The 12,257-nt window shown below is 54.0% G+C and overlaps 1 protein-coding gene across 2 annotated transcripts in view; it reads right to left on the bottom strand.

The window, feature by feature from the left end:
- Window positions 1–12,257, bottom strand: part of PRKCB (protein kinase C beta) — a 259,786-nt gene that overhangs the window by 48,060 nt on the left and 199,469 nt on the right. For both annotated transcript variants that reach the window (XM_084819085.1, XM_084819084.1), the window contains exons 10-12: window positions 5,088–5,261; window positions 2,041–2,132; window positions 1,756–1,818 (exon numbers count right to left, since the gene is read on the bottom strand). In XM_084819085.1, the coding sequence (XP_084675211.1) occupies window positions 1,756–1,818; window positions 2,041–2,132; window positions 5,088–5,261 (329 nt within the window). The remainder of the gene's footprint in view (window positions 1–1,755; window positions 1,819–2,040; window positions 2,133–5,087; window positions 5,262–12,257) is intronic.

The raw sequence follows: 12,257 nt of genomic DNA, 5'->3' as shown, positions 1-12,257 counted from the left end.
AGGACGCTCAGCAGAGCACCGAAGCCCCCCAAATGCCCCCCAACTGACTTCTGAGAGTTCAGCAAGCGCTGCCCGGGCACCTTCACCCCAACCTCGGCGTTCATAAAGGCCACAAACGTGGCTGGCTGGTTTTTGCAAAAGCTTAATCCTGCCCCCAGTGATGCGTTCTGTGTGCTTTCTGCTCTTGCGTGGAATAGTGGAATGTGCACAGTCCCCAGTATACCTCTCCTCCCTGCCCAAACCCCTGGGCAGGGAGGGTGGGGAAACACGTTGTCCAAACAGGCTTGGAAAGAAGCAGAGTCCCAGGTTCTTTGGACACACGGACATCATCAGGAACACTTTTGAGGAGCCAGAAACAATCCCTCCCCCCACCCCCCAGCAATGGGAAATCACAAAAGGAACACACAACGTCACAAAGAAGTCATGTTCTGTCAACAAGGAGAATGCTCTGATTTCTCGTCAAGTGGGGAGGTGCAAGCAGCTGCTGCACTCAACTGGAAAGCAGAAGACCCCCCCCCCCCGATGTCTGTGTGTTGGGGTGGAGGTGTTGTAAGCTGACTCTCTGCAACAGACAGTGAAAAAAACAACTGTCCTCGTATCACCCAGATTGTCCCTATATTTGCCTTTGACGGAAGCTTGCTAACGCTGTGCTAATGGGGGCTGTTAGGGCTGCCTTCCTGCAGGGTACAGCACCCTCACTGGGGTCTCTAGAACTGAAATCTCTGTGAAGAGGGGTGGGGTGGAAACGCCTGGTCTCTAGGGCGCATTCATGCACACACATGACACTAAGGCACTGTGCAGGGCACCGCTGCCCACTTTATGCCCTGTAGCTGCCACCGTGTAATTTGAATTGTTGACATATCTTTAAGCAAACAAAGGCACCTCTTTGCCGAGGACAGGTGGTTGAAGAGTAAATGAACACAGCGCACAGAAGGCAAAGGGGAGCCTTCAGCAATGTTTAATAGTGGGGCGCGGGGTTCAAAATCATCCAGGTTGTGAACGTTTTATGAAAAGATGGTTGATAGAGAAGTGCCCGTTTTCATCTGAAATGCTGGGGAGATCATATGTTATGATGTGATGCCCCTGCTTTCCCCACAGTTCTCTGTGGTTTCTGCCCAAGCGGCCAATTGAGTGTTTCTGGAAGGAGAGAATGATGCGTGGCATGTTCAGAGGCTGCTCTACTTCTTTGCAGGGCCCCAGGGCTACTCCAGGAAGGATTAAAATCAGGAGATAAGCAGACTCCTGCCTAGATTACCACTCTGGGCATGCTAGTAATCTAGACCCCTTTCAAGTCGTGTTACGGAATGTTTAGCAGCTGAATGGCAAATGACAAGGTTTATGCAGCAAGACTCTGGGCAAATCACCTTCAAAGTGCTTTATGTCTCAATGACGAGACCGCAATGAGACCTCCTCCTGCCCCCCATGTGGGTTGCCAGCACACACTGTGACCTGTCCAGCAGCAGAAAGTTAAGAGCACAAGGAAAGAGAAGCCTGAAGACACTTTATCAGCCTGCTTCCCTACAGAAACCAGGAGAAAGAAAAATGGTTGCTCATAAGCCACTGAAGTTACAAAGTCTTTGGCTCTGTTTACTGCCAATATAGTCGACGGACAGCTGCCAAAAAGCCACCCAGAGAACAGCCTGTGATGTTGGGAATGGCAGAACTAGCATCCTGAATTGAGAGCCCTTGAACTCTCACCATCAATGAGGGGTGTTGCTTTTCTGGGAGCTGGAGAGAGAAAACATGCCCACCTACCGATAAATGATTCCTTTGCTATGTAAGAAGAACAGCCCAAAGGCTATTTCAGCTGCATAAAACCTGAAATTAAAGACGAAAAAACAGGAATGCTGATAAAGGACATAACTTGAAATGAAAACCACTGCAGTCTGATTACATGGTGTGCATGGCGGGCACCCACCCCCGGAAGGGGGAGCGCCACCCCTAAGGTGGGCTGCCCGTCTGCTCCACGGGGACCGCCAGCTATGGCTCAGCCTCTCAGCCTGGGTCTGGCATGCACATTGCAATCACAATTCTACTTACACAGCATGCGGTTCCTTAAACCTCCCAACCTGCTGGATCTGGTACATGAGATCGCCCCCATTCACATATTCCATAACAAAATACAACCGATCCTAAAAAGAGGGAGGGAGAGGAGAGAAATGCATAAAACATAACAAAAGAAGCCACTTGAGAGCGGCTCAGTGTGTCTTTGCACGACACTGCGAAATACTTGCCCACAGCACCCTTGAATCTGGAAAGGCCTCTGCAGCTGTGGCCCTTAAACGTTACGTCCTCGTGTCGCGGACGGCTCTTCTGGCTTGCACATGCTTTGCAGGCCATCACATCTTCCCACCCTCCCGCCATGAGAGAAGATGCTTGAAAGGTTCGTAATTAAAGCCAGACTGCTTCATTGGCTCTCCACAGACACATCTGATGAAGTCGTGCGCACAGATAAGGGCGGTGTGTCAATGCGGCTGGGATTTTTGGGGAGGGTTCCACTCCAGCCGCTGCTTGGCCATTCAGCATTTCGAAACGTTCTGCTGCCATGCAGGCATTCGTGAGCATCCCTCAGGTGGATTAGCTACACCACGGCAGGCAGGAGCAGCCAACAGCGGGGAGGAAGAGGAGGAAGGAGCAGGATGGGGGAGCGGGAGGGGCACACATGCAGCAGCAGAGTGCCACGCGGAAGGGCCCAGGCTCAGTCCCTGGCACCTCTAGCGCACAAACAGCGCCCAGTGGCTGTCGCCGTCCTCAGGGCACAGCGAGTCAAGATGGTGGCCAGAGAGCTGTAGCCTGTGATATTTCCAGTGAAGGCTAGATGCAGCTACTTGGATCAGGCCTGTGTGCATGTGTGGTGCTGGGGGGTTAACCCCACTTCTGGATCTGAATTGCCCTCCTGGCACTGCTGTGCAGCCACCCACATGAATTCAGCCATTTCAAAACTGAGGCTTCGGGTCTGGCCCGAAAACCTCTGAGCCCGGCCCCATCGGGGCAGGTGGTGTTGAGTGAGAGGCACTGGAGTCTGGCCATGGCTTCCTCTGCATGAAAGGGACAGAGACCCGGTGCTGCTGGGAGGCTGGGAGGAGGATCCCCGGCATGCCGGCCTGTGGCGGGTTTAGGAACCCATGACACCACAGCTGCTGGGACACCCCTTTTCACAGGGTGAGGTGAAGTCGTGAGCGGGGGCTGTGTTTCCTTTGAGATCCACACAACCACAGAGGCTCTGTTCTTTCTGGAAAAGACGATGCGCACATTTAATCCACTCCACTCCACCTCATCCAGGATCAGGGGTCACAGAGAAGCTCCTTGGGAGCAGACCCATGGCAAATCCCATGGCCCTGAAATACCTGCGCAACGCGTTAATGCCCTCTCCCTTTCAGGCAGAGAGTTGAGACTCTCATCCACGCCAGAAAATGGAGAGTGCTGCCCCAGCGGAGCCTGTGCTCCTCCAGATCCGCGCCCTTGGTACTTGGTGCCTGCTGATACCCCTGCTACGAATTTTGATTACGTCTCCAACATGACTGCTGCGGAGCCACGGGCAGGCCTCTGCCGGCACACTCCAGGTGTCCGAAAGAGACCACGTGGGAGAGCCTCGCCGCGCGCCAGCGTTTCATTAGCCGACACACACAAAGACCAGCCCTGCGCGCTCTCAAGGCAGCGAATGCGTTTCGCTACATCGAGCTGCTGGGCTGACATTTCAGTGCGACCCTTGGCGCTTCCATTGCGGACAGTCTGGAAGGACTCTGCCGACGGCTCGCGAGTACAGGGGCGCGGTCTCCCCTGGCCGACAGCCAGCCTCAAATGGCTGTGCAGAGCTGATGACTCCGTTCGCACGGGGTCCTCTCAAGGCCAGGAATTCCGAGATGGCGAATGATTCATTGCTCCAGGGCAGCAGAGAGCAGGAGGTGGACCCAGATCTACTGGCGAAGAGCTAGATGGTCTGCTGTCAGAGGTTTCTGTCTCCCAGTTGTCCAACAATAACCCTAATTGAGCTCTTGGAACCTGCGATCCATACTAATGCTGACGCGGGCAGATGGAGGCCCCCCAGCATGAGGCTCAGGGCATGCGGGCGGCAACTGGCCCCCTCCTGGCCACCCTTTTGCACCTGCCACCTGCTGGCGGGCCTGGAGGTTCTCGGAAAAAACAAAATGCATTTCAGACGCCCAAAGTCTGTCGGCTCCTGTTGTGATGCACTGACTTCCAAAATGTCTCTGGGGAACACTCCTCAGAGGCCTATTAGGGCTGCCTCTTTGAGATGGCAGGAGCGCACCAGCTTCCCCGAAAGACGCCTCGCTCACCCTGACCAGGTCTTCATCCCCCGCAATGCAGAGCTCCAGGGACAGCCCCCCAAGACACACTCACTGTTTGCACAGGAGGGCACGGAGGCCCAACGTCTGGCGTGAGAGGAGGATGCACCCTAGAACACTCCCCAGAACCCTTCGCAACAGGCCTCAAGGTAGGCAGGTGGGCCAAGGGAGGACTTTTGAAGTGAATGGCTCTAAAAGCTTGCAGCAACTGACAGCTTCTGGCTTGCAGGACCAAACGCCACGCAGAGTCCAGCATTCTCCCCCCAGGCCTCCCTGGGCCTCCTCGCACCTTCCCCCTGCCTGACAGTCCTCCAACCTGCTCTCTCCTGTCAAGGACCCCCTCTGCTCCCTTCTTGCCAGGAGGCCAGAGTTCCTCCTTCCAGTTGGCCCCATGTGGTTTTCTCCCCAGCCCCCCTCCCCGCCCCCCTCCTCCTGGGCCTCCCCTTCCCACCATACCACCTCTCCTCCTCTCTTTCCCGTTGTCAGTCCCTGCCACCGCCTCCTCTGTTCCCATCCTTCACCCACGCTGCCACTGACTCCCTCTGCTCCCCTATCCCTGTCCCCTAAGCACTCAGCATGCCCAGCCCTCTTGCTGCCCACAGCATTTGGTCCAAAAGGCCTGCATGGGGCTCCTCCGTGTGTCCACGTCAAATTTATTGCATGGACACATTCTCCAGAAGAAGACAACATTCTTGGCTCCACTTAGAGCTGAGAAACCGTCGAAGCCTCTAGCGTGGAAGCGTGGAAGCGTGGGATGGTGGCGGTGGCGGGTGCACTTACCATGGTTTGGAAGCAGGAGTGGAGCTGCGTGAGGAAGGGGGGCTTCCCGGCCAGAGCAAGCACCCGCTTCTCCACCATGGTGCATTCCACGTCATCATCTTGGATGACCACGTCCTTCTTCAGAATCTTCACGGCATAGAGTTCGTCGGTGCCTTTCCTCTCTGAAAGCATCACCTGGGCCGAGACAAGGGAGGGGAGAGACCCGGGGTGAGCGCAGCGCCCAGGCTGCCCATCAGCACGCCTGCCGGCGCATCAGCTCAAGGGCTACCTGCACATTATGCCACTTGCCATCTTTACCATGTGTGGCAGAATGCATGCGGGGGGGGGAGGCACAGGAACACATGGGCTAGCCCCCCACCCATTGTTGAGACATGCTGTGCCCACGCCCCACCAACACCCACAGCAGAAACACTTCCTTCCCATCCATGCTTTTGGTGGACATGGGAGAATGCCTGTTGATGGATGCACAGAGAGCTCCTCCACGTGCGAGGGGCTGGCCCCACCAGCATTCCCCTCACACGGACAAGTTCTACACACATATGTCAGGATGCATGTGGAGCCCTTTCTCACACCAATTGAGCAAGCAGACAGCATTTCCACCCCAGGTGTGCGCACTGGGGTGCATGGCTGTGGCGCACTTCAGCTGTGGGGGTGGGACTAGCCTGTCCCACGCCCACAGCTGCAACCCCTGCATAAGTTCTTGGACCACACATGGGGGCATCATGCTCAAGGCCGGCAAACCCTCATCCTCAGAGGATCCCAAGCCCTCATGCTCCGGAAAAGAGGCTCCTGAGTGAACGGGTCAAGGAGAGGACTCCGTTACAGAAAGGCACCACGAGGCTTCCACCACCTCCTGGAGGCCCGTGCGTGGATTTGTTTGATAAACGTTTCGCTCAGACTTGTCTTTTTCCCTATAGGGCTGGGCCCATTGACCCTAACAGATGCTTTTCAGTCAACATGGAGAAGGCTGTTGACAGAGAAATTACTGACTTATGGGTTCACAACTGGCAGTTTAATAGCCCTTGGTTATTTTAAAGCTGAACTAACTATTAAACAACAAGTATGGGATACAGAACTACAGAACTATTTAAGTTCTGCCACTAAATACCACTTCTCTGGGAGTAAGATACTTGCGCCTGCAAATTATCTGACCAGTTTAACTATCTCCAAATGTGGAAAAGCCCTTACATGAGCCTCATTCAATGTTTTACCATCAATGCTTTTAGCAGGAAGATATCGGAAGGCTCCATACCATGAACATGATGCCCTTGTGATGGAGGGGAAGTGAGAACTGTTGGGAATGTGTTCTGTTTCTCATGAAATTCGTCATGCATTTATTACACATATTTCACAAAAAATGCCAGGCAGATCAAATGAATGCTATCTTTCTGTCCTTCTTTATCGCCAGGGTTTTCAATTCACAGATAAGGTGGCCAGGCTTTGTGCAGCTGTTAGTGCTTGCCACAGACTTGAGTAAAATAAGTACTATTCCACCAGGCTAATTCTCTGGGGCCATGTTAGTCTCTTTGATTTTGTGTATAATTATGTATGCTGCGCATAAGTATTGTACATGTAATGTGCTGTTTTATGATTCTTTCTTTCTTTCTTTCTTTCTTTCTTTCTTTCTTTATCTATCACCATCTCAGGGCCCAAGGCTCCAGGAAGAGCCCAGCAACCTGCTCCCATGTCCGGAGGTGGTTGCATTGCCATCCTTGGACTCTGAGGACCCCACGCATGAAGATACCAGCACACCTGGGAAACCTGACTGACCCCAAACCAGGCGGAAAACCTGACTCATAGCAAATGCCCTGTAAGCTACGTCTCACCAGTGCCCAACCATGTGCAGCCCTTGCTGCGATGGAGGTGGAATTGAGGGGGCAGAGCGAACGTGACCCACACACACACCGTGATGGAGGCTGCACTGAGGGGGTGCAGCTGGCCCAAGGCCACCCCAGAGCTTCACTGCTGAGCAAGGATTTGAGCCTGGGTTGTGCTCCGCCTCCCACCGCCCAGCCTCTGCATCACACTGCCTGAAGTAAGGTGGTGCCCATAGATACCCATGGCTTGCCACTGCCACATCACAGTTCTGTGAAGTGTGCCAAACATATAGCCACCATCATGCAAAGCAGAGCAGCACTACAGGTTATGCATCAGAGTAACTGGCATTCCCAACATCGATTTCTTCTTCAGGAAGCAGCTGGGGGGGGGAGGCAGCTGTTTGCATCACGCTCATGGTGCAGAGGGAGGGGTGAGTCAACCCTTTGCCCTGGCACCAATCCCCTGCCTGAAATCCCCCTCCATGGAAGCTGCTCTTAGCTGCAGTGGGAACGCAGGCAGGCACAATTTCTGCACCTGCCTATCGTTATGGGGCATGGGGCTGGCCTAGATGACTTCTTGGGGTCCCGTCCAACTCAGTGACTCTTGACGCTAATGCATCTGTGAATGGGTTTCCTACCAATGTAGGTTGCCTGAGGCCTTGGACTTGTGAATAGTCCTGGCAAAGAGGCCCTTCCCTTCCCTTCCCTTTGCTCGGGAGTTTGCTGATCGCTTTCAACAGATGGACCGCATGGATATGGCCAGAGACTGTTCTGGGAGGGGAGAAGCCTTCTGGAGATGGGACATGGTCGCCTTCCCCCTGCTCCATTGGGCTGGAGATGACGTCATCAAGCTGCGTCTGTGAAGAAAGTACCGTTTTGGAGAAAGGCAGGCTGAGGTGGGGGAGAGAGAGAACGGAATCGGCTCTGGAAGCATCCTGGGGAGCTATCTGCCCTCCTGCCTAGGAAGCTGATGTGGGAGAAGTGAACTTTGGGACGCTGGCCACAGCGTTTGGTGCTCCGCCTCCCCCTCTGCTCAACCAGCACATCTGTAAATAAGCACAAAGATCACAAGAGACCAGGAAGCCTCCAGTGACCCTGACCCAAAGGGAGGCAGGCCCAGGCAGGTGCTGCACGCCTGAAGCTTCTCGCCACTCGGAGAACTGAGAGGAACCACAGTTTCCCGTGTCATGGCTAACAGCAGCCTGGGGGGGGGGCAGTCTGGCTTTGTGCCACGGTGGGGGCAGGGGAAAGGCCTCTTCCTGTGCCACAGCCCTGTCTCATCCCTCTGCCTTGCAGCTGTGTTCCTGAAGAAAACCACACCGGGAGTCCCAGCCTTGGCGCTCCAGCACGTGACATGCAGCTTGGTCCTGAGGCCGATGCAACAGCTGCTCCTTGGGTCCGTCAGAGAAAGGTCCAAAGCTGCTGGTGCTGGGAGGGGGACTAGACGGACCGTGGTCCAGTCCCACTGGGCAGTCCTTATGCTGTTGCACAGGAGCAGAGAGACCTGCTCTGCCCCTCCGGCAACTGCAGCACGATGGCAATTTGGCTGCAACGCAGACCAGCCGCCGCTTTCTCTCATGGATCTCTTGCTCCCCACATATTCTAAGCCAGTTGCGGCGACCTGCAGATGTATTTATTATCATAAACTAGCGCTGCAGAGCTTCCTGCCAACCTAATTTTCCATCGTTAATCAAATCAAGCCAAAGGAGGGCTCCTGAAAAATGCCAGCAACACTCTGCCAATTATTAAGACGCATTGCTTCAATTTGCTGTGGGATTGCTTTTGAAATAAACACTGCCACCCCCATCACCCGCTCACTTGCTCAAAGTGCTGGAAATCAATGCGTTCCCTGGAAATGAATTATGTCGCCATGCAGAGGGACACCGCGCTGCAAGAGCGGGGTGGGCGCAGGAGGCATCAAGGACACCTCCCTACTGTGGTCAGCTCAGGCCTGGGCTCCTTTGGCTCTGCAGTCCTATAGTGCCCTCCGCTCAGGCCCCTTGCCTCCACCCAGCCAGGCAGCCCATGGCTTCCCTGGGCCCAGTAGATCTCCTGCTGCTTCCTGGCCCCGCCCTGGGCAAGCATCGCCTTCAACTGTCCCTGCCTGGGTGTGAAAGTGGGCGCGGGGGAGCGCTTGCTCCCTTGGCTGGCCGGCCTGCTTGCTACGTTCACCCCACAGATCATGGCCACAGTGGGGCTTGCGCCTCCTCTGCTTTCCCCTGCTGGGTCTCCAAGGCATTGTGAGTAAAACTGCATCGCTCCATTTTGGCTTCCCCCTGCCATTATGATGATATTGGTGTAGGTCAATTTCCTGGGCTTTAGAAAATGGGGGCGCACACAAAACGGGTGCACTTTTCACTCCAGCACCCAAAAGAATTCCAGCCCCCCCTGCGGGGGGGGGGGTGATCGTAATGAGGCAACATCAGAGCGGTCCGCTGTCTCCATCTTGTGCCCTTCACGGTCCCCTTGGCTGAACAGTTCCAACTGTGGGCTCCTTCACACGGGGCTTTTATCCTGCTGTGGCGATTGCTTACTCACAGAAGTCTGCGGGTCCTGCGCATGACGCTGCCCTCCTCCAGGGCACCTGCCGCTCTTCATGCGCTCCACGGCGCTGTTTTCCGTGACGCCGAAAGGCACCTCCTCTCACCACGGAGTCGATATAATCGAGGGTGTGCCGTTTAAAGGGGCTTCATTGCAAATAAAACAGCAGCGCCACCTAGTGGCTTTGTAATGAAACACACAGACGTTTAGGGTTTTTTTTAAGCCACGTGGAAAGGACCCAATCTAATCCCACAAAGATTCCGGAAGCAGAAGCCCCAGTAAATTGCAGGATTTTTAGCCTCGTGTGATGAAGCTTAATGTCTGGAAAGGTTGGCTGGGAAGACTGGCAAACTAGGACAAATGCCTTTGCAGTTCTTGCTGACACTTACTATTGAAATGGACAAGGGAGTGTTTCCATCCTCTGCACATAGGTGCGGGACCCCCTGAAATCATTAATGCTTAATCTCCCTTCATATTTTAGTTTAATCAAAGCCATACTGTATCTCCCATTGACTGGCCATGGAGAGGGCCTGGAGATTCTGAGTGTCTTTTACAGAAGTACTCAGAACTCCATCTAAGCTGGAAGAGGTGTTTTGTGCACCTAGAAATCGTTGCTCTAGTCTTCGTGTCTAAGACTATAACGGGTCTTTTGTCCAGAGGTTCCAGTGAGATCCCTATGGAGACCCACCCAGGTGACCCGAGTGGCACGACCCCAGAGGCAGTCCCACACGCGGATGTTCTTCTGGCCTGGCCTCTGGAGCTCTGCCAGCCTGCCCTGCCCTCTTTGGACTGCAGGAGAGGCCTTGCTGGGATAAGCTCAGCCTGACTGAAGCTGGATCAGGGCTTTGGGCACCCCTCGCAACACTGCCACGTTCATTACAGCAGCCTATTGCCATGGTCAAGGAAAGCCTGTTCTTGGTGCCTCCTTTCTGGATTTGCTTGAGCACTAAGGACCTCCATTCCCCCTCCCTCTGTTTTGGGCAGAGCATAAGGACCCTTTCTCTCCCCCCCCCTGCTTTCCAGCTCTTTCTCCACTCCCTACCCACCAAAAAAAGGTGAAGCAGTCACTGCACAGGCTCCTTGGCTGTATCACTTCTTACCGCTCTCCCTTAAAGGCAGCCTAAAAATAGATTTTAATTAATTCATTACCTGGGATAGCCTTCAAGAGCTAGCCATTAAATTTCCTTGTTATACTTCCTAAAGAAAAAAACAACCACCCTCCAAAAGAAAAATACCACCCTCTTTCTCTGTAAAAGCTCTGATCTTGTCTCTTTTACCCCCCGAGTACCTTATGACGGCACTCAGCTGTCTAAACTTCATACCAACGTTTCACATCCTGTGCTCCTGTGTATTTTGGAAAACGTGCTAGGTTCTTGGGCTGGCTCTGCTGGACAGACAGCAGCCTGTCTTCTAGCAGAATAAAACCATGGAAACACAGTGGGAAAACGTTCCCCTAGCACATTCCCTGGCACATCCCCTAGCCCTCCAGGTGTGTTGGGCTACAACATCCATCATCCCTAGCCACCATGGCCATGGTTTTGTTACCACGTTGCTTAGGACACACGTCTCTACAAATGTTGGTGAACTGCTTCCCCGTGTTCAGGGAATACGTCCATCCACGAATGACTGGGGGCAGGGGCACCATAAAAGTCTGGCCTATGGTGTCCTCAGGGTGCCATCTTGTCCCTCACTGTTTTTAACATCCACATGAAATCCCTGGGGGAGGTAGTCTGGGATGTGGAGGTTTGGCATCACCTTTCCATCTAAGTCCAAAGAAGCTGTTCAAGTTCTGAATCAGTGTGTGACACTGGAACGGGAGTAGATGAGGGCAAACAAATTGAATCCAGACAAGACAGAAGTGCTCCTGGTAAGTAGAAAGGCAGATCCGGGAACAGGGGTTCAAACGGCCTGGCTCAGGTTTGCAGTTTGAGTGGATTCAGCCCTGAACCTGGATGCGCTGGGTTGTGGCAGGGGCCAGGGGTGCTGCCACGCAGCCGAGGTTAGTGTGTCCATGGTGCCCACTCCTGCCCTGGTGACTCCCGCAGAGCAGACCTTGCAGCAGGAAAGCCTGTGCTGGCTCTATGGGGAGCCATGCAGCACAGTCAGGAAAGTGCTGGACCCGCCCTGCCGGTGCTGCCAGCAGGGCCCCACTCGCGCTGCAGCCACCATCTTTATTCCCTCAAAAGGCAATGGGCTGGAAGCTCCAGTGCACCATGGGTAAAACAAAAATCATGGCTGCCACCACTGGAACTTTCAGTGCCTCGTATTTTGGGAAAATAAAGCTCGTGGCTGCAGCGGAGGGGACCACACACCCAGATAGGAGGCAGCCCAGGGCAGCCATCTCTGAGGGAACCCAGAACCCGGAGGCGGCCCCAGAAACACCACTGCACCCAAACCACACTCCCAGAACACGTTTTGGGAACTACAGATGTGGCAAAAGGTACTGCTGAGGAGCATTATAGTGGCACCTGGTGGCCAAAACCAAGCATTACCACACATACAGAAGAGGTGGAGAAACCTACCTGTAGACGTGCGGTCTCTACACCAGCCTAAAATCCTGCCTTTAAACAGGGCTTTCTGCTTCCCATTTTAAATGCAGCTTCACAGCTGACTCCCTTTACACGTGCTCCCTTCCCCACTTCCCTTCCCCCCTCCTCTCCTGTAGCTGAGTCTTCCATTATCTTTCATTGATCACGCTCCTCTCCTTCCTGCTTTAACTCTTTTTATGAAGGAAACTGAAGCGGAACACAATGGGGTAGAATCACAGAATCACAGAACAGTAGGGTTGGAAGAGTAAGACCATCGAGTCCAT

The sequence above is a fragment of the Heloderma suspectum genome, chromosome 12 (assembly GCF_057233095.1).
Source record: "Heloderma suspectum isolate Gila_16-S chromosome 12, 16-S_ref, whole genome shotgun sequence".
NCBI lineage: Eukaryota > Metazoa > Chordata > Lepidosauria > Squamata > Helodermatidae > Heloderma > Heloderma suspectum.
This window is presented reverse-complemented; position numbering and strand designations above follow the sequence as displayed.